General features: G+C 43.6%; 1 protein-coding gene across 1 annotated transcript in view; it reads right to left on the reverse strand.

Annotated features, from left to right (window-relative positions):
* Tph2 (tryptophan hydroxylase 2) overlaps positions 1-18,149 on the reverse strand; it is a 100,760-nt gene extending 82,611 nt beyond the window's left edge. Inside the window, exons 1-5 of the mRNA XM_032890799.1 lie at positions 17,933-18,149; positions 15,840-15,989; positions 13,122-13,305; positions 12,911-13,011; positions 7,991-8,058 (exon numbers count right to left, since the gene is read on the reverse strand). Coding sequence (XP_032746690.1) covers positions 7,991-8,058; positions 12,911-13,011; positions 13,122-13,305; positions 15,840-15,989; positions 17,933-18,037 — 608 coding nt within the window. The 5' untranslated portion in view covers positions 18,038-18,149. The remainder of the gene's footprint in view (positions 1-7,990; positions 8,059-12,910; positions 13,012-13,121; positions 13,306-15,839; positions 15,990-17,932) is intronic.
* Between the last annotated feature and the right edge of the window lie 6,005 nt (positions 18,150-24,154).

The following is a 24,154-nucleotide window of genomic DNA, read 5'->3' on the forward strand; positions in this document are numbered from 1 at the left end:
GTTTAAAGATTTTTTAAAAAGCAAGCTCCAACTTCTAGGGAAGCTAGAGACTGAAACCCTTAATTCAACCACTTCCAAAAGGTCATTTACTCATTTTAGATCAGCCTTAACACTTGGTTACAGGGAATTAAGAAACCATTACTAATTTAACATGAGACAATAATAATAAATAGTAATAATATCTATCACTGATCCAATATCCCTTGAACCCTGTTTACGATTGATATTTCCCTCAACTACACAAGATAGAGACGTCACCCAGTATTTTAAAGATTTACTCATTTTATGTATATGAGTGCTCTATCTGCATGGGCACCTGCGTGCCGTAACAGGACATCCATCAGACCCCATTACAGATGGTTGTGAGCCACCATGTGGTTGCTGGGACTTGAACTCAGGACCTCTGGAAGAGCAGCCAGGGCTCTTAACCACTGAGCCATCTCTCCAGCCCCTAATTTTTAAGATAAAGGCACCGACACTGAAAAAGGGATGCTCATGGCTACAGTCCCAAGTAAGTGTTGGGTGAGGATTCAACCCGGGTTCCAAAGAACTCCAAAGTCTACACGTTCTGACTCTCACTCCTAGTGGCATTGCCCTGCCTCTGCTGTCTCCAGGATTCTTTCTGCCCATAGAGCCTTCTCATCATACATAGGCACTCGCCATAAAAGAGCCACCGCAGAGGGTCATGAAGAAATGACTATAGATAAATGTGGTACTAACCCCCAAAATGGTCCCCCAAAGGACCTGACCCTTAGCCCTTCCATTTTCAAGGCGAATCTGTGAATCCAAAAGAATCTTGCCAGTAAGATATGTCACCCCCAAGACTAGATTACAAAAGGCATCATGGAACTGGGTTGACGATGGTTCAGCTGGTGCAGGTTCACCCTCCTAAATTCTGTCCCCAGAAAGCATGTTGGCACATTGCCCATAATCCCAGGGAGGTGACAGCCGGTTCAGAATTTCAAGGCCAGGTTAGGACACTTGTTATCAAGCCTGGCAGACTGAGTTTGATCCCTAAGGTCAACGTAGTAGAAGGAGAGAACTGATTTCTATGAGTTGTCCTCTGATCTCCATACACACACTGTTAGCACGCCTACGACACACATGTATAGCATGGGCACACACAAAATAAATAGATTTAATTTAATTTTTAATTTTAAAAAAGTCACCTTTAGCTACATAGTGAACTAGTTCAAGGCTAACCTGGGCTTCATGAGACCCTGCCAGTCTAAATAAAATCAACAACAACAACAACAACAACAACAACAACAATAATAATAATAATAATAATAATAATAATAATAATAATAATAAACGACATTGCACATTCTGACTTGCTTTCTCACTTGGAGCACTTGATTTGAGGGCTGTCACCTGTAATATCATGAAGACGTCCAGGCAGCCCATTGAACAGGTCACATTGCAAGAAACTGAGGCCTCCAGCCCCACTGGGCCTTCGGATGACTGCGGCTCTAACTGTGAGAACCCCTGATCTAGAACCACTCAGCTAAGCTACTCCCTACTTCTTAGCACTCACACACTATGTGGAACAACAAATGTCTGTGGCTTTGAGCTGCTCAATTTGGGGATGGGGGAGGTCTGTGGTGCAGAAATAGATAAATAAAACAGATTCAAAATCAGACAGAAGTCAAGACAGAGAAAGCCTTAGTCAAGGGCAATAGTGAAAGGAAGCAAGCAACAGGAAATAAAAGAATTTGGAACACGTGGCCAACAAAAGGCAGATAATTGTTGGAGTGAGAAACTAATGCCCACAAGTCCTTGGGTGGATTTCCTAAGTCCCATTTTGCAGGAAGGAAATTAAGGCAGAAAAGTCCTACCCAATGTGTCCTGACCAGTCAAGAGGTGAACAGTAAAGCCAGGACTCCCACTCGGATTGAAAAAGAAATGGCGAGCAGAGCGGGTGCCTACATAGTGGCGCAGGTCTGCGTAAATCCTGAGACCTTGGCTGGGTTCTCAGACTATTTATAACTACAAGGTACATTGTACACCCATGCTGACCACCACCCCGATTGTTTCAGTTAATCATCAAAGTACTCCCAGAAAAGAAGCAATGGATATTTTCTTTTATCTCCATTTTACAGGGGAGAATACTTAAGCTAAGAAATGTAAGAAATTAGGCAGTGGTGGTCCACACCTTTAGTTCCAGGCATGCAGAAGGCAGAGGCAGGGAGAGTTCTGTGAGTTAGAGGTCAGCCTGGTTTACAGAGTTCCAGGACAGCCATGACCACATCACAGAAAAAGAAAGAAAAAGAAAGGAAGGAAGGAAGGAAGGAAGGAAGGAAGGAAAAGAAAAAAGAAGAGAAATGGAAAGGAGAGAAGAAGAGAGTAGAAGGAAGGTGAAGGGAAGGGAAGGGAAGGAGAGAAGGGGGGGGGAGGGGAGGGAGAGGAGAGGAGAGGAGAGGAGAGGAGAGGAGAGGAGAGGAGAGGAGAGGAGGAGAGGAGAGATCTCCTGGGTCCCTGAATTTACTACCAAGAGACTTACTGGGAAGTAGGAAAGGGGTTCCAACCCTAAATTTGTCTGGAATTTTGACATGGCAAACCCCTCCTGCTAACCTTACTTGGGGACATCAGCCATTCACCAATTTACTTCTCAGATTCCTGGGGTGTATGTGGAGTGGGGTGGGGGTGCTAAAACCAGAACAGCCTGAGCCTCCAAGTCTCCTTCACTTCAACCAGGAGGAATCACATTTGCTTCAAGGCAGCTGGCTGCAAACAACAGTGGTGTAATTAAAGCCAGAGCTTGAGGCCTTCTTCCAAGAGAATCAAACTGAAATAACTACCACCACCCCACCAAAAATATGATTTAATTAAATATGCATGCACATTGTTGAAGAGTAATCATTAAACCAGCCTCCGGGGAAGGGGGGACGTATTTGCTGGTTAATTTAAAAAAAAATACAAAACTGTATTCCTGATTTCCCCCTCAATCTTGCTCCCCAACAATTCAGTGTGGAAATGTAGCTAGGTTAAAACATGAACGTGCGAGAATAGGACCCCCGTTGAAGGAATCAGAGAAAGAACTGGAAGAGCTTGAAGGGGCTCGAGACCCCATATGTACAACAATGCCAAGCAACCAGAGCTTCCAGGGACTAAGCCACTACCTAAAGACTATACATGGACTGACCCTGGACTCTGACCTCATAGGTAGCAATGAATATCCTAGTAAGGGCACCAGTGGAAGGGGAAGCCCTGGGTCCTGCCAAGACTGAACCCCCAGTGAACTAGACTGTTGGGGGGAGGGCGGCAATGGGGGGAGGGTTGGGAGGGGAACACCCATAAGGAAGGGGAGGGGGGAGGGGGATGTTTGCCCGGAAACTGGGAAAGGGAATAACACTCGAAATGTATATAAGAAATACTCAAGTTAATAAAAAAAAGGACAAAAAAAAAAAAAAAAAACATGAACGTGCTACTGACAGAAAAGCTGGACCTTCAGACTCCCTGGAAGCAGCACCAACAAAACCACCATTTCTTTTTTGCTTCTGCCACATGCCATCTGCCCTCCCCGGACACACCTTCTTGGAAGTACAAGTCTATGTGCCTGTCATTGAGGGGTGCCCCTCCCCCGGTTACCAGAGAGTTCTTTTATTTGAGTTAGAGAGGACAGGACGTGATCTGCATGTCAGGGGTTAGTAGGGTGTCCTCCCCAGGCTGGATGGGTGCTCACTCTCAGGTCTGCCGTAAGGACTAATACTTGCACTAAGGACGTTTCCTATGCTGTTACTGGGGAGGCAATTAAGACTTGCAGACACCGAGCGGAGGGGCCTCCTGTCTGCAGGTGGCTGCAGGCCTCTAGGTAATCAATCAAGTTTCTCATCTGCACTGTCAATCAGAGCTGTGCCTGAGTGGCATCTATTGGTGGTTCTCAGCATGCAGGCGCTTTGCCTCTCCCTCACCTCTTCGGAGTTCACGGTAATATGGACTTTGAGCCTGCTGTTTTTCATCATAGAGTGGAATTTTTTCATTTTCTCTCCCCGTTTTGATTCTCCCCCCCCCCCTGTTTTATCCTTTCAAGACTATCATAAAAAAAAAAAAAAAATACAGTATTCAACACCAATCCCCTAGAGGGCTTCGTGGCTGTGGTTTCAATACATAGTATTCTGTACCTCATTTCTCTCCCTCCTTACCTCGAGACCCATAGGCTACGGCGTGCGATCCCTTCAACAACCTTAAAACAACTGCACTCCATCTCTTTCAATGTCACTGACCATGTACCTACCAGTGCTCACCAGGAACCAGGAAGCCCTCTACCTAATCTCTGACAGCAAATTGTCCTCACGGTGACAGACAGCACCTGTTTAAACTTTTTATTGAATATTGATAAGTGGGTGTGTGTGTGCAGTGCATGTGTGTGTGTGTGTGTGTGTGTGTGTGTGAGAGAGAGAGAGAGAGAGAGAGAGAGAGAGAGAGAGAGAGAGCATAAGACAATGCTCTGAATCGTGTTCCTGTACTATCCCTTTATGCCTTTGGAACGACACCACCACCCCCCGACCCTACAGTACCTTCCTCATCTCCACCACCCCCCCAATGGTCCTAATTGTGGCATCAAACTCTAGGCAGGCACCTCACATGCTGACCTGTCAGGACTACCCGAATTCCAAATCGTCCGACCCTCAGACCTCAGACCTCAGACCTCAGACCTCCCAGTTTGGACTTGCCGAATCTGGCCAAAGAGCACGGAAACGAACTTGATTTAAGTAAGCTGAAGCACTAGCACATCTCAGCGTTGTTCACTCACACAGTCACTGGCACCCAAACCCACCTAGCTCCGTGAAAAACTGTGTCTTCATTTTCTGTAAACAAAAAAGGAACTTCGCTTGCTGCATGGCAAACAGGAAAAAACAGCCAAGGCCCATTTGGAACTTGTTAGCATGTGTGCCTCTCCTCCACCCCACTGTAGCAGCTGTGGGAGCCCCAAAGCATGAGCTTGTAAGCACACACACCCACACATATGCACACACACACACATACATGTACACATACACACATATATGCACCCACATATATGCACACACATACACATGAATGCACACGCATGCACATGCATACACATACATATGCACACACCAACACATATTCACACAACATGAACACACATGCACACACACACACACACACACACGCACACACACACATACACATATGAGTGGGCTATCCTTTATCCATCCTCAAGTTCAAGCAAACCTTGGCTCACACTAGTATGAGGAATCGCAGTAGTAAAGTGACATCTGTTGCCCACTCCTTGGCACAAGTCCTGGAGTCCCGTTCTCCTGGTTCAACAACTCCTAAGTGACTCCGTCACACTCTCCATTCACAAGAAGCACCCAAGACAACTGCCAATTTGCTATCGGTATCTTGACAGCTTCTTTTACACATTAAAAAGGGGTGGGGGAGTATAATCTCTTTTTATGAAATCTCTCCACAAAAAAAGAACGGTCGTCAGCACAAAAATAATCAGTTTACCCAACAGCCTCTTAATGAGCAAGCAAAGCGTAGCGGGAAGACAGTAATAACAACTGACACTCTGAGCCCCGATCAGGATCCAGGCACAGCGCCAAGCACAGCACATACATCCTCATTTTCCATCCCTGCTACGCCCTGTCAGATGGGGCCTGCTGATATAACACTCCGCAGATGAAGGGACTTGTGGATGTAACAGTGCCAGCTCTCCAACCCAGACGGTCTGATTCCAGTTTCCAAGAACTTTGTTATTCTGCTTGCATAGCCTGACTCTGCACACTCTCTTAGGAGCAGGTCGCGATGTTTCTGGATTACAACCTTTCTGGGGTAAGCACTCTTAGATTGGCTCTATACCTCACCAACCAATGCCCAGATGTAATGTGACCTCCCCGCTATGGGAGACACGAGAATCCCTCAGACAGCAGAGTCTTAGAGTTGTCTCACAGCTTCCTGCCTAGTCCTGTCTCCTGAGCCCTCCCTCGGTTTTAAGAGTTGGGTCCTTTGGGCCTGAATTCAGCCTCAAACTAGGTCTGGAGATGCCCCAGCTTGAGTCAGTTCTTCTCCATTCAGCATGAAACCTTCACCGGTTCCAGACTCTAAGTCCTACTTCAGACATGGCTGGGAGTCACCCCTATAGCTATGAGAGGTGACAGAAGCAAAACGTTGTTAAAGCTTAGACCACCTCACCCCAACCCTCACACTCTCTTTCCCCATATAAACACACTTCCTTCAAGCCAGTCCTTTGTTCCCAGTGTTCCTTGGGACATATCACCACCACATCAGCTTGTCTTTGCCCAGTGTCTGGGCTCTTCAAGGAAGAGAGAAGTAACATTTAAGCTGCCCGTTTGGTCGTTATGCCCACAAAAACGCTGTGTTTAAATCATGTGTGTGTGTGTGTGTGTGTGTGTGTGTGTGTGTGTGTGTGTGTGTGTAATATATTACACATAGCATCTACTATGAAATATGTCTTGTTTTTGTTTTAGATTTATTTATTTGATTTTCCTCTATATGCCTGGTTATTTCCTCTATATGCATGCCGTGCCTGTGCAAGCTGGAATGGTTTTTAGTCATTTGTTTTCTCTAAGGGAAAAGACAACTTGACCTTGAACTTTTATCATATCCTGGATAGACCATGCCCCAAAGGACTACCTTCCCACATCCTCTCAAAGGGTCTGTGACCTTAGTCCATAAAGATAGTCTGTAAGTCAGAGAGAACCTCTCTAGGAACCCATATCCACTCATGCCCTCTACAGTATGCTCTGTGGGAACAGTGAATTCAGCCCATCGGAGTCCTCTCTTGCCTATCTGACTGGGATACTCCGGGGCATAGGATTAGACAGCGATGTCAGGGCATGAGCCTGGGTTTGGGCTATAGCCAGTCATGTGTTGATGTCAAAAGTCACAGCATGGGGGGGAAGCAACACTCCTTGGAACAGAGTAGACACTGTAGAAAAACATGTGCTGTGTAGTTCTTGGTTTCGTAAATACGGTTTTTATAACGATGATGGGAAACAGATGAAGGTTGCCTTGGCCTAGGGAGAGACACAATTTGGAGTAGGAATGGAAGCTAAGAATGAACAAAGTATTGGTCCAAAGAGAGAAAGGAGAGGGGTGTGGGAAGACAGAGACAGAGAGAGAAGAGAAAGTAGAGAGCAGAAAAGAAATAGGAAGAGAGAGAGATGAAAAGAAGGCACAAATCCCATCTATAGTATGCGTGTGTCCTAAGTTCTCATTAGTGATAATTTTGCCTCAGAAGTCAGTTAACTTAACTCCTCTCAACTAGAGTAAAAGAAAAGTCTTTCCCCTACAAGGCATGGCTTTCCATTTTGTTCCAAAGACACAGTTCCTATTGCTGATCATATACCAGTGAGAACAGACAGAACTGGGCCGAACACTTGCTCCATTTGTTTCTAGGCAAAGCAAATAGAAAATGTGTACATCAGGGGCCAGTCACACACCCAGCCTGTCACCACCACTGGTTGTCACTCACAATGCACAGCCCTCATGACATCTTCCTCCCAACCCTGCTATGTGACAATTAAACTCCTCCACTCGCCAGACGGGAATTTGCCGGGCATTTTTTTTCCCCATGTAAAGCAAACACATTTCTTTTCTACACTAGCTGCTTGCAGGATTCCTTTGCCAGTCCTTGCCTAATTCTCTCCTTTTCTTGGGAAAAGTGGACAGTGAAATGGATTATTGAAAAGTCCCACTCAAACCGGAGCTCGGTTTACAAGCCTTGCAGAGTAAACAGAAGCGGCCTTAATGGAACTGCTAATACAATGGCATCGATGGAACACTTGGGATGTAGCCCGCAGCTGATTATTTCACAATTACACCCAGATGTCAAACATCAGTGTTGGCATTTAAAGCCTGGGGTGTTGGAGGGTGTCTAAAACGCCTCCTGTCTGTCTTCTGCAAGAGTTACAGTGAAGGGGAGACAGTTCTGCTTAACACAGCATGTGTTTTTCCTAACTAGCCATTGGCAAGAAAGACTTACGCAGGTACTTACTATTTATAACCCATGGCCACGTCCACAAAATACTTCCTCCTCTGTCGATAGACGTTGTCCTTGAATCCCTTAAACAGAAAAGAGATTAAGTCATTTAACGAAGTGCCGAAAAGTGAGCTGCAGAAGGCCTAAAAGAAAATCACTGCAGCGTTTATTGAGTGCCCAATTCAAATGTAAATCTTATCCTCGGATGACCGGCTTGATGACACAGGCAAACGCGGAATTGCGCTTACAGTAAAACCTTTTTCAATCTGGTTCTACTGATTCGGGACGTGTGGGAATTTGGGCCGGAGTTTACCTTTCCACTAGGCAAGCAGCACGGCTCAGTTATGCGAATTAATATTTCACACGTTATCTTTCAGTTTTCAAGAGTCATTTACAAGGAATTGATCTTAATAACAAGTTAATCTTAGCCTATTCATTTAAAAAAACGGGTCGGTTTAGAATATTCAACTGCGTTTTAATTGCCGTGTGTAAATAACTAGTAAACGTAACATTTATTGAAGACTCAGTCACTCCAAGCAATTATCAAATCCCCAGATTAGTGGGGACTGAAGAGGTTTTGCTGTATTTTACGATCGCACAATGCAACCCTAGGGAGAGCCCCACGCACAAAGGCAGGATCACTCCATTCATTCCACTGAGGAACTCTCTCTAGTTTATCTCAGCCGACTGCAAGCTTTTTTTTTATCTAGAATATAAGATGGTAATTTAAAAAGCATTTTAATCTAACCTCATCCACTTGGGAAATTTAACACTGAGCATGCCACTTATTGGTCACGTGGACTTTTGAAAGGACTTCCTGGTCTACTAAGCCATCTCTCCTCATGGCAATGGGCTTCTTACTTTCCTTTTCTTTTCATCTAGACATAACCAATTCTTGCTGGACTTGTTTCTTCAAGCTGTCAAAAGTCCAGAGGGGAACGGTGTCTACTTCTGACGTGTATACCTTACGCCTGTACCACCAAGAATGACCAGGACGCTGAGGCTGCAAACCGTGAAAGACAAGCAGGCCTGTAGGCCTGAGGACCATAAAAATCAGTGGCGATTAAGAGGCGCCCATGGGGGTACCGAAGCAGCAATATAAACATTTCTACAAGGTGGGAACCCAAACTTGGTAGAAAACAGCCCGGTTCTCTTGTCTAGCTGAAAGAGAATGAAGCTCAAGGCCAGGCACCTTCCTTCACAGGGCTGTGTGCTGGGCATAACGGAAGAATTACCTGTCGTCTTGGAATAACAAAAGTGTTAGTAAGAGAGGAAAGAGAGGAAAGTTTCCTCGGGTCACTCTTGAGACTAAAAGGGAGGTATCCCCACACAGTGACCAGCATTCTTTTTCCCCTTGAGCTTCCAATTCAGATCGGTTAAACTATAGCTCCTAAAATGCTAAAGTGTCTAGAGACAGAGCTTGTGACCATAGCTGCCGCGTTTGCATTTGCAAGCAGGTCTTCGGCCTAAATAAAAAGGTCTCCTGGGGGTTGGGGATTTAGCTCAGTGGTAGAGCGCTTGCCTAGGAAGCGCAAGGCCCTGGGTTCGGTCCCCAGCTCTGAAAAAAGAACAAAAAAAAAAAAGGTCTCCTGGGTCAGCAGGCTCATGTTGGAAAGAGGGTTGTTCTTCACTCACTAGTAGAACAGGCTACCAGGGTGGGAGGGCTGAAGAATTCCAAGCACGTTTATGACTGGAAATGAGAACGGGCTGTGAAAAACAGGGAAAGAGCCCCATCAAAAGCCCAGCACCTGTTCCCTGTTTCCTGCCAGGCCGGACACCATGGTAACTGCATCGTAATCTGCTGGACTTCCAGAGGAACCTCAAGGCCCTCCTCAGCAAACACCTGCACCTTTTCCAGCGACAGCAAGAGAGAGATTTGCTCATCACGCCTCATTAGCCGAGAGTGGCAGTGATTACACAAATGTTTCGAGCCAGCGGGTGGGGGGTGGGTGTGGGGGTGGGGAGTGGGATCCAGAGCTTCCTGGATTCATCCATGGACAGGCATCGTGTCTGCTAGCTGCACCAGCCATTCCAGACGCCGTGCAATCTTGGCCATCCATTCTGAACTGAAGCCAGGGATGGGATACCAGATAAAATACGAGGTGCCCAGTTAAATTTCAATTTCAGATAAATGACAAATTTTTCCACTTTTACTAGGCCACCTTATATATTTATCTGTAAAACTCTGGCGACCCTGGTACCCAGAGAGAGCCTCCTGTACAGCTCCACTCCTGAATTAAATCAAAATGAACTGAAAAACCCAGCCTGAACCCTAATGTGCCCAACTCAATTTATGCTGCCACTCAGTGAAGTGTCTCCAACAGCTCAAACCTGGTGTGATATTAGAACCACTTGGGGAGTTTTAATAACACTTCAAATGGGGCCATTTCCCCAGAGGTTCTGATTTAAGCTCCAAAGAGTTAGAACATAATTCTCACACTCAAAGCACATCAGAATCATCTAAAAATCCTTCTCCAAAGAGACTCCCCAGTCTGTTGGTGGAAAGTCTCCTTCCCTGGGCTCTTGGGGAGTGTCTTGAGGTTGTGTTCTTTAAAGTGTCTGAAGAGTGGGCCTTGAACCTCACCTTGGAAAACTCTCCAGGCTTGGCCCAAGCAAGTCAAAAACATGGTCTCATATCCCCCAGTGTGAGCTTCAACTGAGAGCGCTCAAGAAATACAGACTCTTGCGCCCTGGGGAGGAGGCACTGTCTGTATTTCCTAATATTTCCCAGGCAATTTCTTTGTCTATTAAACTTGAAAGCCATAGGCCCATATATCTATTACTTCCTCAGAACAGCATGACTCACCTCCCCAGACTTTCCTGCACCGTCCCACATTAAGAGCCCATGTCTGTCTTCGAATGACTCAGACATAAAAATTACTTAGACAACGCCTCCCGTCTACACCAAATTTTTAGAAAAGCACCATCTTGCCAGTATCAAATTTTGCATAATGAATATTTGGTATGTGCTTAGAAAGCGAATACATGTGGTTTAAAAATGACAAGAGGCATAGGGGACTGCTAAGTACTTGCAATTATTTCAAGTGGCTGCACAGAAAATAAGTGGAGGTATCATAAAGCAGGTGTAATTAGGAGTAATGGAATAAAATTAGGCGCTGAAAAGTTTACTCTTGCTGTTGGAATGTGCTTTGTTCACAGCATGGTCAGTGGTCCCTGAGGTGGTGCCATTCAAATGGCCGAACCCCTTCCTCCAGGTTAAGTAATTTTCAAACCTCACTTAGGGAGCGTTTGGAAATGAGAGGTTCTCGAAGGCTCCTTTACTGTCTAAGTAGCGATCTGGATGGTTTAATGCAGCATTTCCTTGCTGAATTTAAACATTTCCTATTGCCAAATTGCCTTTTTTTTTTTTTATTAACCAGGCTCTTCAAACACCCCTTTGGATTTTTTCAATAAGAATTTTTATTTCTATTTTTTTCCGTTAAAGAGCCCTAAGGTGCAGAGGTAGATGGACCTCACCAAGGTCATTCTGCAAGTTAGCAGCAGGCACCTGTGTAGCCTTGACCTCCTCACCATTTAAATCGGCTTGCATTGAATCCAACTCTTCTGCAATTGGGAGAGAGAGGGAAGGTAACACGCAGAGGATGGCTAAAGCCACTGTTTAATGAGTGTTCTGTTGCTGTTGTAGGAATTTTACTGTGAATATGCTGTAAAATACAACACAGCATGTCTATATTGTTTCAGCTTTTAACAAATAATGTGGGGTTGGGGATTTAGCTCAGTGGTAGAGCGCTTGCCTAGCAAGCGCAAGGCCCTGGGTTCGGTCCCCAGCTCTGAAAAAAAGAAAAAAGAAAAAAAAAAGCAAATAATGCAATAATACCGGGTGTATTGAACCATTTATTTGGACCTACCGGCATATTTGCACCAGGCTGAATTCGTATATTACGCCAAATGACTGCTTTAAGCGAAATCTCATTTGTTTTGAACTCGCCGTGGATCTCAAAATAAAGAAGTATGGGTTGGTTAAAGCAATGTCCCAGATGCTGTGACACTGCCAATCCTGTGCCCACACTTAGGTACCACTATTCAGAGCACAGTGATACAATCACATTCTCCGGTTTTCTCCTCTTGAATAGTTTTCCTGTAAACCATTACCCTCATAGCACACAGGCTTAACACCAAGCCACTAAGCATGACCAATCCGTTTAGATCTCAGGGCTGTATCCGCCCACTGCGATCCATCCGCACACTCGGGGAGGGGGGAATGTTCATAATGAATGTGTATATTGCTTACTTCACGGTGCTTCATTCTGGCCATAAAGAAGGTTCCAGGTCTCTTGTGTTAAATAAAAACCGGTATAAAGTGGGGAGGGGGTGAAAATGGGAAATGCTTACCCAAGTGTCATATTTCTCTAAAGATGGTCACTTTTATTGGAGTAGAGGAGGGAACGGTGGTAGATAGATTCAGACTAGATGTGGGAAGGGATGCCTTTTCCATCGTGGCCCTACTTTAAAGCTCTTCTGCCTTTCCATTGAGACTGAAGTCAAGACATAACTCTGCCCTTAACTACCTCCAGTCAAGGAAAATGGCAAGAATTTTATTCTCTCACCAAGCCCCATCACGTCTAGTGCTCCCTAGTTTCCCAAAGGTGTGATCAATTTCAGTTCACCGTTCTTCCAAGGGTCACCATCCGCAAGTATATTTTAAGCTGTCTAATTCCACAGAAATATTCTCCAAGGCGTACAATCTCCTCCTCTACCCAACCATTTTATAAATAAACTCGATGTGAGAATGCCATCTTTCTAACCTACTTGGTGCCAACACATGTACAGTGAAACTTAATCATCTGAAAGTCTGCTCTTGGTCATGAGGGATAAACACAAAATTGCTCTACAATAAAGCGTTACAGCACAGAACACGGCACATCGTTCGGAAAGTGGCAGAGCTGGGAGAGGGCAGGTGAAACGGACACTTACTGGGTGGTCGGCGTCAAGCTCGGTGCCGTACATGAGGACTCTGTGAGAGCATCTGTCTAACTCAGAGATCTTCCGAGGGAACCACGGCACATCCTCTAGTTCTGCTGAAAACAGGGCAGGTTTGATAATATTAACTCCCCTTTGGAACATCTGTCATATTCCAAAATCACCCAATAAAGAGAAAAAAAAAAAAAAAAAGAACCACCCTTGCCTTCCTCCTCCGTCCAAATGTTCTCAGGTGGATTCAGCGTCACAATGGTGGTCTGAAACTTGAGCAACTGAATGAGCTCGTTGAATTCTGTTTTGCCACATTCACAGTCCACGAAGATTTCGACTTCAGAACTTCTTCGCCGGGACCTCCTGGATTCAATATGGAGCATGTTGACGTGTTTTTCCTGTGGAAAACACAGGGGAATATCTCTAAATCGCACTCAGGTCACAACAAATGGAATGCTGCCAGGCTTGTGCAGCTATGGAAGAGTAAAGTGTGAAGCACTCACAGAAGAGCATTGGCTCTGCTGTGGATGCGAACTTTTCCAGCTACAATTTTTTTTCTCAATAAGAAAGGCAAGTTGTCATGCCTCTGAATAGGTTGTCCTGTTTCATGTCAAAAAGAAGAGGGCACTGAAGACATAGAAAAGACACTATAAACTATATCCTGGCCGTAAGCATCATGTCTCAGAGAGGCCCACATCCCATGGCTACCGCAGGATTGTTGACAAGGAGATTAGATTGTCTATTACATTACCGTAAAGTGATATCCTAAATTATGCATTTCCATACTCCTGAGAAACACAAAATGCAAACTCTTAATCTTAGAACAATAAACGGCTTACGTTTAAAATAAAGTTTAAGAATGAGGCAATCATTTACAGTCAGACATAATAACTCATAAAATCCCGGTATTCAGATTGAGGCAGGAGGGTTGCAGATTCTTCTAGGCCACATAGCAAGACCCTGCTATATGTAATAATAAATTTAAAATAAAAAGCAAAGAAACCGAAAAATGTTTTTAAAAGTGATTAGGAAAATATTCATCGAGGCGTAGCCCAGGTTTTAAGGGAAAAACTGGAAGCAGGAAGAGCATTCAAGGGAGAATCTCCCAGGCAAAAAGAAAACAACTCGGGAGGAGCGAAGAGGTAGGACACAGTAATAATAACCCCTAAAGAGGACTGCCTCGGACCCGTCTTCCGCACCCTCCAGGCTAGCACTGGACAATATATTCCGCAGCTGACATTTTGTGAATATCTTTGTAACAAGCTGTTCTGAGAAGAACAATAACTTTAAAGCTTAAAAATCTGGTTTAAGTCTCCCATCGATACACCTTTGTCCTTTGATAATTGTAGCCTAAGGTCTCTCCACACGCCCACGAGCTCCTCCGTAGGCACTCACTGCCCCATTACTTCCGTGGCAGCGCTCTGGTTCCCACACCGTCTCTGAAACAATCCTGGATGCTCTGTTTCTGTTTTTATTAAGTTTTGCAATAATGCCATATTTTATAAATTGCCTAATAATAAAAGTGAGATCGATATTAAGTTCAAGGCCCAGGGGACTCCACATTAATTGTGCCACTGGGGGCTTTTAACGTTTGATAGAATCAGAGTAGGTATTTTTAGGTTGGGCACTGAGGGCCCAACGGGTTAAGTGGTTTAGCTAAGACCTGGTGAATAGCTGACAGCAGAGTGCAAATTTGAAGTGCGAACCCCTTCTCCGGGGATTTTTTCCACTGCATCCAGCTGTCAAATTGAATTGGCTTGCCTTCGGGCACCGTATGGACACAGCCCTGCATGGCGTAATTATGTGTAAAATACTACTCTAGATTTCCATTAACACTGTTTACGGTACCTGATCCTTTCTTCGAGGCCAAAGGGGAACAAGGAAACATTTTCCGAGTCAGGTTAATTCCCAATCTATGGTCATCTAGAGGCATCCCAAATAACGTCTCCTGTCTGCATTTTACAGAATTGCTTCATCCAAACAAAGCCGGTTAGGTAGGAATTATTATCATTGCCGTCTCACAAATGAGGAAATCAAACTAAGGAGCAGAGAGCAGTTAGCCAACCCGGCAGAACACAGCTCCAGATCCCACATGTGTCTACCACACAGCAGCCCAAGGCACCAGAAAGAGAGGACGTTTATCTTCCCGCTCTAGTGACCAGCCGCTGCTCCCGACAGAGTGCAATTTGTAAGGGTTTTTGCTTCAGGTGGAGAAGACATCAGGTGTACAAGGTGTTCTTCCTCCTCACCCAAGCTCTTAATTTAGGGCTCAAAACAGAGATTCGTGCCAGGGACTGTGCCATATCTTTCTATAAGTCTCTCCTTCGATTACAGATAGGGCAATCCCACTTTACAAAGCACACGTTATTAAGTTCATGAAGTGAGGCCGATGAGAATAAGTGCTTGTATATCTCATTTTATGCCACAAACGTGCTCTTACTGTGGGTGTACAGTTCAAATTTAGTAAATCAAAGCAGGGTAAAGATTTGATATTTTGAAGCACTGTGTGTGCGTTTGTGTGTTTGTGTGTGTGTGTGTTGTATATATGCATTGTGTACATGTGTGCTGTGTGTGTTGTGCACATGTATGCGTGTGTGCATTGTTGTGCACATATATGTGTGCACTGTGTGTACATGTGTGCTTTGCATTTTCTACTTCAAAGCCCACATGTTTGAATTACAGACTTCTCACCTGACAACAGGTTAACAGAGTTGCTATAGGCTGAGCCTGAATTAATAAATCACACCTCATATAAACCTGATGTTGGGCGGAGCAAACTCCCTTTTTAAAGCTTGGTGACATTTGGTCCCTTTGACTCTTTCACTGTGATCTACAGAAATGGATCCAGAAATGCCTTAATAACAGGGGACAAGTCTGTCGCCAGGCACACAGCCACCTGGAGGCTGCAGAGGGAGGCGTGGTCTGTGTTTACCTGGAAGAGTCTCAGTGCCCTCACCAGCCCGCCAACTTCATTCTTCAGGGAGAACACAACCGCAGTCTTGCTGCTCTCCGAAGTGTCGCCTTTGCCAGCCTCTTTGCCGCTTCTCTTGTCCTCACTTTTGCTAGCGGTAGCCTTATTTTGCTTCAAGAGAGTAGGAGCACAGGAGTCACTTGTATCCCAGAGGTTCCCATAATTCAATTCATCCAGAGATTCCTCTTAAACTCGGCAAGCCCCACCCATCATTCAAACCCAAAGTGGAGTTGCCACAGCACCCAGGAAAGTCTGGAGAGTGACTGCTACATTTCAGCCACTTATTGGACGGGCAGTTGGAAAGGCGGAAGAGAGAAAGAGAACTGGCTGGCTAACCATTAGGAGCACACAGGAGAATTTGAGAAATAACTAAGCTCTTCTGGCTAAAGGTAGAAACAAGAGTCTAGCAATCAGAGCCCATTGCAGATTTTGAAAAACAAACCCCGGGAACGTCCCATTGGACAAACGATGTAAGATTCTGGTGGTCTGTTTTGTACTCATTACACATGATGTAGAGTCAGGCAAACAGAGGGCTGTCTTCCTGGCTAATGGTGAGGTGCCATAATCACACCAGTCTATTACATCCTCATGGATCTAAGACCCGCATATTTATATGGAGCCCTGTGATAAGAGATTTGCCATTGTCTTCCTTCTATTCCTCTACTGGCTTTATTTTCATGCATTAAGATAACCTCACTCACTGAGCTTACATGTAATGGGAATGGATATTTTATTATTTATGACTTGAGGGAGAGAAGTTTATGCCGGCACTGGCATTTGACAGTATGTTTAGTCATTAAAAGCTCGAATGTCTTCATATTCTCAACATCTGCTCCCTCCTCTCCACGTAATGCCCAGGTCTCGTATGTCTAAGGAGCATTTTTATGGGAAAGTGTCATACATTAACCATAACTGAGGGGTTTTTGTGCTTTTATTATGACTTCAGAATCGAGGTGCTCCTCAACGTAATGCCTCATCCAAATATTCATGATACTTGAGCGTCAGAAAAATCTATTTTACATTTTGGCCTCATTTCCGCAAATCGACTTAAGTAGTGCTAAGAAAGTTGCCGTGGCTGTTTTTCAGCATTTGTGGAGTAATAAATAGAATGGCCATGCCCGGAGCTATGGCATTAGCCTGAGCTTTCTCTGACAAGCTGAATTTGCAATTGGTTGATAAACAGGAAGGACAGCGGTGAAGCATCCCCTAAAATTTTTAATGACAGAATCCTGAATATGTATTATATGCTAGCAAATCAAAAGTGCTATGTTTATTAAATCTCACAGTTGTTGCTCAAATTAAGATCTAAACCTTTGCAAGAACTGTAACTTTACAAATACCATTCTTTTTTTTTTTTTTCTTTTTTTCGGAGCTGGGGACCGAACCCAGGGCCTTGCACTTGCTAGGCAAGCGCTCTACCACTGAGCTAAATCCCCAACCCCACAAATACCATTCTTTAATGTTAGTATTTAACACACACACACACACACACACACACACACACACACACACACACACATCTTGTAAATATTGACACAAGCAGAATGCTTCTTTATCTCAACAATTAGGGTTTAAAGGGGGAGTTACGTGGCAGGCAGGAAAGCCTTCTAAGGGCCCTGGTTCCTCTTTTATTCTAAAACCTACACCTAATCTCAAGAATACACATATTAGTTCTGCAGGGCATGGGGGACAATACAGTCTTGTAGAAACCAGAGAGATGTATTTAATTCTTTTCCCAAATCCTCCTTATCGGTCTTTCAAGTTCTATACTTTGAGGGAGGAGTGAATGTAGCACACCGCTTCACATAATCTTTCCCTCTTCATGATAGGAAACTTCACTTTCTATTTGAGGAAAGTTTATCTCCCAGCAACTCGCCGAGCTGCTTTTTACCTTGTGGAGAGCTAAGGCAGACAGAAAGAAGGGAGTAAGACAAGACTGCAGAGGAAGAAGGAGTTGAACTGCATGCTTACTCTACAGCAGGTGTCCATATGGTGAGGTTAAGACAATTGAAGCCCCAGAGAACACTGGAGGCTGCCAGATACTCCGTACTCACTGTTAAGCCGCCAAGTATCTGATGCTCCTCTGGCACCGCTGAATCCAAGGACAACCCTCTCCTGGCCCAGTATTTACTGGAAAACATCATCATTGCGGGCTGCATGGATCCCGATGTAATTTTCTTTCTCAGCAGCAGGGGGGACCAGAGGGGCAGCCTTGGCAGAGATGAAGGAGGAAGGTTAGCGGCAGCTGGCTGCTCGGGGCGCTGTCCAGAACCCTGGTGCTGAAGAGCAGTGCGCTTCCTCCCCTCCCTGTGTTCCTTTATATGAGTGACTGAGGAGTGATGGGAAGCTGATTAGAAAAAACTCATTTCTGGTTGCTGATGGCCACAGTCAGATTACACGTCTGAAGCCTGGGGTTATCTGTGCCCATGATGAGATTTGTTTGTTTCATAGGTCGAGTAGCCCTTTGGGAAGAGATGGTGGAGAGCTATGCGTCAGGGTTTATTATTTTTTTTTTCCTTGCAACAAAATAGCAGTCGTCTAATTTTAATTCTCAAGCCTGCTATTGGAAGGTTACCCTCAGTCTTCCAGTAACTATGAGTTTGAGTGCTTTGTGCTTTCTAAAAGTAAGGAAATAGCTTAAGGAAGGCTTTTCTGCGGCATGACATGTTACAATGTGCAAATTTTATGTGTATGTATGTATGGTGGCTTTCGTAAGAGGTCTGTTTCCAAAACCTGTGGTGTCTCCAGGTAGAAGGTTACTCAGGCTATTGAAATTCGAGGCTTGAACTTAGCCAAGATGCTCACCTTCTAGAATGTTCTTCACTAAGTAAGTAATATATGGAAATGAAATGCCCATAGGCCCATTATCCCTTTGATGCTTTTCTGATGCAATTCTGCTGCTCTCCATCTATAACTTAATCAGACCCAGCAATCTGACAGGCATAGACAAAATTCTATCGGTACCTTCCCAACTTTAGAAAGCCACGGGAAAGCTTAGCAATCCTTTAAAGAATGGAAAGTTTGGGGCTGGAGAGATAGCTCAGTGGTTAAGAGTGCTGACTGCTCTTCCAGAGGTCCTGAGTTCAAATCCCAGCAACCACTTGGTGGCTCACAATCATATGTAATGGGGATTTGATGCCCTCTTCTGGTGTGCATGAAGACAGCTACAGTGTACTCATGTACGTAAAAATAACAAATAACTTTTTAAACATGGAAAATTCTTAACCAAGAGTACGTGTTTAACTGAAGAACTAAACAAAATCTGGGACTCGTACAATTGGATTGTATAGAAAACAAAATGAAGATTCTTCAAAACAAGACTGTATATGTTAACATTGGTTGGATTTTAACTGTTTCTGGAGACTTGAGGGTTTAGGATTATTATTTGATCCAACTCTGGAAATAATCATTTAGCTCCTATTTCCTCTGAAGACTAAGAGGCTAAGAGGAAAAGAAAGTATTAATAAATTAACTGAAGTAATTGTAAAAAATAATAGCTAAAAATGCTAAGTAATTATATTCTGGATTTTTATGCACATTTATAGATCAGAACATAATCAGTTATCATAACAAGACTGATGTGTGTGTGTGTGCGTGTGCATGTGTGTGTATGTGTATGTGTGTGTGCATGTGTATGTATGTGTATGTGTGTGTGCGTGTGTGTGTATGTGTATATGTGTGTGCATGTGTGCATCTGTGTGTGTGTGTGTGTGTGTTTGTGTGTGTGTGTCTGTGTGTGCATCTGTGTGTATGTGTGTGTGCATCTGTGTGTATGTGTGTGTGCATCTGTGTGTGTGTGTGTGTGTGTGTGTGTGTGTGTGTGTGTGTGTACTAAGGCACAAAAGAATGTCTAAGGTAGGATCTAAATTCAGTCGATTTGACTTTGGGAATCCGTGTTCTCTTCCAAAGAAGGAGAAGGCTGTAAAGAAAAGCAGACTCGACAGACTACAGAGCCAGACACAGAACAGATGGATAACTCAACAAAATTTTGTTGAGCCCTGAGTTTCTATTAAGCTGAACTGAATCCCAAGCATGCAAAGAAGTGTTCGATACAGCACTGACCCACGGAGATCACAGTCTGGCTGAGAGAATCAAGTCGTGCGATAACCAAGTAGAACAAAGGGTATCGACCTCTCTGCAGAAAACACAAAAAGCAAAGGCACGGAGTGGTCAGAACTACAGACACTACAGAGTCCCAAGACTCTCGAGGGAGTTGTTTGAACTGAATTTTAGAAGTGATTTTGGCAGTGTCATACATAATGGAAAAGAACAAGGAGATGGTTTGAAATACAGGGAACAATACAACAAAATGTGTGAGGAACCATTATTCTTCAAAAGTGATGTAATCTAGATGTAGGGAAAGGCTGCACCCATGACACAAATTAAAAAGGAAAGAAAGGGCTGGAGAGATGGCTCAGTGGTTAAGAGCATTGGCTGCTCTTCCAGAGGTTCTGAGTTCAATTCCCAGCAACCACATGGTGGCTCACAACCATCTGTAATGGGATCTGATGCCCTCTTCTGGTGCTGTCTTCTGGTCTGCACGAAGACAGCTACAGTGTACTCATAAATAAACAAATCAAAGAAAGAGAGAGAGAGAGAGAGAGAGAGAGAGAGAGAGAGAGAGAGAGAGAGAGAAAGATCTAGAGTATGGCAAGATTTCCATGACACTGTATAGCTTGGTACTTTATCACCTTTTCCTGTAACTGAAAGTCAATCAGAAAGGCTTTCTACAGTGTAGTCATGTAAACATAGTGTCATTTTAGAAAAGTGATACCTTGGAAGAGGACTTCAGGATAGAAGATTAAAAGCTGAACTTTAAATATCCCACTCAGAATACAATTGCCTGGTTTAAGATGGCAGACAGACAATGCAACAAAAGGGACCAGAAATGTGAAGTGATAAAAGTCCAGAGGCTACTGCCCCTGCTTAAGCATGGGAGCTGGTGAAAGAAGGCTGTAACTGTAGCTCAGTGGACCATCCAGCCCTCACCAGGGCAGCTTCTCCTTGGAGTAGATGCTAATCAAGACACAGATTGGCGACGGACAATGATCAGAGAATGGGGGACCTTCCAGCAGTCATCACTAGATGAAATGTCCTTATCAAACACTTTCCTTCAAGGTATCAATGCTAAGAAAACAGAAAGAATGTATGAGCTAGAGGATGTCTCCAAAGAAACATTGTCATCCAAACACAGCAAGCCCACTGCACATATAAACTCACAGAGAATGCAAAAGCATGCACAAATCCAAACCAGACAAACATTTCAGCCCAGTGAGAGGAAGTGGACACAAAGTCCTACTCCTAGCCAAAAAGATATTTGCAAGTGATACTTGCTAAGAAAGGAAAAAATTTATTATCTCTAATCAAGCATCATTGGATATATCAATCGCACTCCAGGGCAGGCCCCATGCTCAGAAGCAGTTGGTCAACTCCGTGTGTGTGTGTGTGTGTGTGTGTGTGTGTGTGTGTGTGTGTGTGTGTGTGTGTGTGTGTGTTTCTTGGTTTTTGTTTTTGTTTTTTGTTTTTTGGTCTAATTGTTTTTATGTCGTTTGTTTTGGTCTTTGTTTTTTGTTTTGCTCTTTTTTCTTTTCTTTTCCGTTTGGGGTATGCTTTTGAGGAAGAGAGAGAGGGAGAGAACATGAAGTAGGGTCAATAAGGAAGTGATGAGGATCTGAGAGGAGTTGAGAAAGGAAAAAATATAAACAAAATAAATTATATAAAATGCTTTAAATTAATATTAACGTTTATTTAAGGTATTTGTTGAGTCTATTAAATACTATAACCACTTTTGTTCCTTTAAATAATATATGGAAAAACATAAAAGGCTTTCTTTTCTTTTTAAGGCATACAAGAATAATGTAAACTCACAAGCATCAGCAACAAAAACTAGAAGCTTAATGGGATCTGAGTGATCAAAGACTTTGGAGACACAAGGAAGCTGAGTTAACAATAAAGTTGCAGAGAAGCAACTTGATTTACACTTGAGGAGCCCCTATATGCTCCATATCTCTGGCATTATGAGGAAACAGAGGAGACTGTGAAAGAGTTGTCCAGAGTCTGTAAGTAGGAGTCAGACAATTCCAAAATCCACAACAAATTTAGTCATCAATACAGTGTGATGCTTCACATGGACAGACATATAGATAAATGAACTAGATCTGATAGCCTGGAAATAATCCACTGTATTTGTGGTCAATAATTTTCTGAGAGAGGCTCCAAGATAATACAATGGGAAAATAGTAATCTGAGCTAATAATAGAGTTCCAATCCCAGTTTACATTTATAATGCAACCCTTAAGTCTGCAGCTCAAGGGAAATCCTGGAAGAGGAGAACAGAAAGATTGTTAGAGCCAGAAGACTTAGACAGCTGCTGCTAAGCGGTACCTTCTAGACTTGACAGAGAAGCTGCAGCCATGAAACTTCAGCTGTATCGTTACCTAACAAATCTGCATAATGACACATGCCAATGTGGAGTAGGGAAATTTCATAAGCTTCCCTCCCCAGTTCAAAAGCTACATGCAACCAATGGCTGCTGGAATGAGCCCTCTAGTAGGTTATCCAACCTCAGTGGATCAGCCCTATTCATGTATAAAGGACAAGCCCTGGGGAAGAGTGTTTGGGAGCAGTAGAATGACTTGAAGTCAGTCATGGGTACAAGCTGACAGCACTGTGCTCTGATCTTGCTGGCTCTCCAGACAGCTGTGTGGGTAGCTCTCTTGCAGACCAAAGCCCAGCCTTTTATTTACATATCAATTCAACTGTTTACCCAGGTTCCATTTTGATTATCCCATGAATCAGTATTTTATGACTTAAGCTCCTTGATTCTTAAAGACAGTAAGTACATTTTTTAGCAAATAAACTCAGAGATCTGCTTGCCTTTGTAAGCCCAAACAATAAGTTTAGCTGGGTGGGATCCCATCCTGAGATTACCATTCCCACCATGCCAAGATCTAAACTCCCTCTGTCCCAAACTATCTTTAAACTCAGGAATCTGTCCGCCTTTGAGTCTTTCTGCTCATTAGTGCAGCTGCCTTTGTTCTTTCAAGTCTGTGAAGCCCCTCATACAATTCATATTGCATCCTTATATTTTACATAGTTGAGAAATTATACATTCTTAAACTCATGTTTTCAAAGTTCTTTCCCACAGCCTTAATGACTGTCTTGAAGGTCACGACATTTTACCATTTTGCTGAGAACATTAGACACACCCTCTCCTCCCAGATGCATGCTGTTTCTTATTTTCATGGAGTCATTAACCTTGACAGGGAGAATATTTCCCAAAGGAGGAACATGAACCACAAACCATATAATCATTATCCAAAAACAACCTTACACCTAAGCAACCATCAGTACTTGTGGAAGCCCATGCCCTGCTGCCTCTGTTTCAGGGGTGGGAACTGTATCACATTGTCCCTTCCACGGTGGCCATGTAGGACTTGGCACACACGTACAGACAAGCAACAATAAATGGACTCTGTGAAGATTTGTGTGCATGTGTGTGTAAAACAGTAATAATTAAAGAAGCAGGAGCCATAAATTTGACAGGGAGATGAGAGCCAGTAGAGGGGGAAATGATACAAATATAGTAAAGTATGAAATTATTTAAAAATTTTAATTAAAAAGACAATTTATACTGTAGAAGAAAATATCTACAGTTCCTCATTGAAAATAAAGAACTCTTATAATTCAGCAACATTAAAAGAGTTAAATTTAAAAAAAAAAAAGAGTTAATATTGGGGCTGGAGACATGGCTCAATAGTTAACAGAACTGGCTGCTCTTCCAGAGATGGTTCAATTCCCAGCACCCACATGGCAGCTCACAACTGTCTGTAACTGCACACAGGGATCTGACTCACAGAAATACATGCAGGCATAACATCAAAGCACATAGAATAAAAATAAAAAGTTAGGGCCAATAGACACATCTCCAAAGATACGGTTAATAAACACATGAAAAAATACTATACATCGTTAATAACTGGAGAAATGCAAATCAAATTCTAAAAAGTGAGATACTACTTCAGACCCAGTAGGATTGTTAGAATCAAAGTAACAGATGACATGTATAGAATTGCTGAAGAAAATGTTGGCTTTTCTTACATTGCCAGTGGCTCTGTAAAGTGATGTGGTCATTCCAGGTAATAGTTTGATGGTCCCTCGGTGCTTCATTGAGTTATCATATGACCTAGAAGTTTTTACCCCAGGTATGTGGAAAATAATGTAGTTGTTGGAAAAGAATATCTGACAGTTCCTCAAGACTAAGATTAACTAGAACT

The sequence above is a fragment of the Rattus rattus genome, chromosome 1 (genome assembly GCF_011064425.1).
Source record: "Rattus rattus isolate New Zealand chromosome 1, Rrattus_CSIRO_v1, whole genome shotgun sequence".
Lineage (NCBI taxonomy): Eukaryota > Metazoa > Chordata > Mammalia > Rodentia > Muridae > Rattus > Rattus rattus.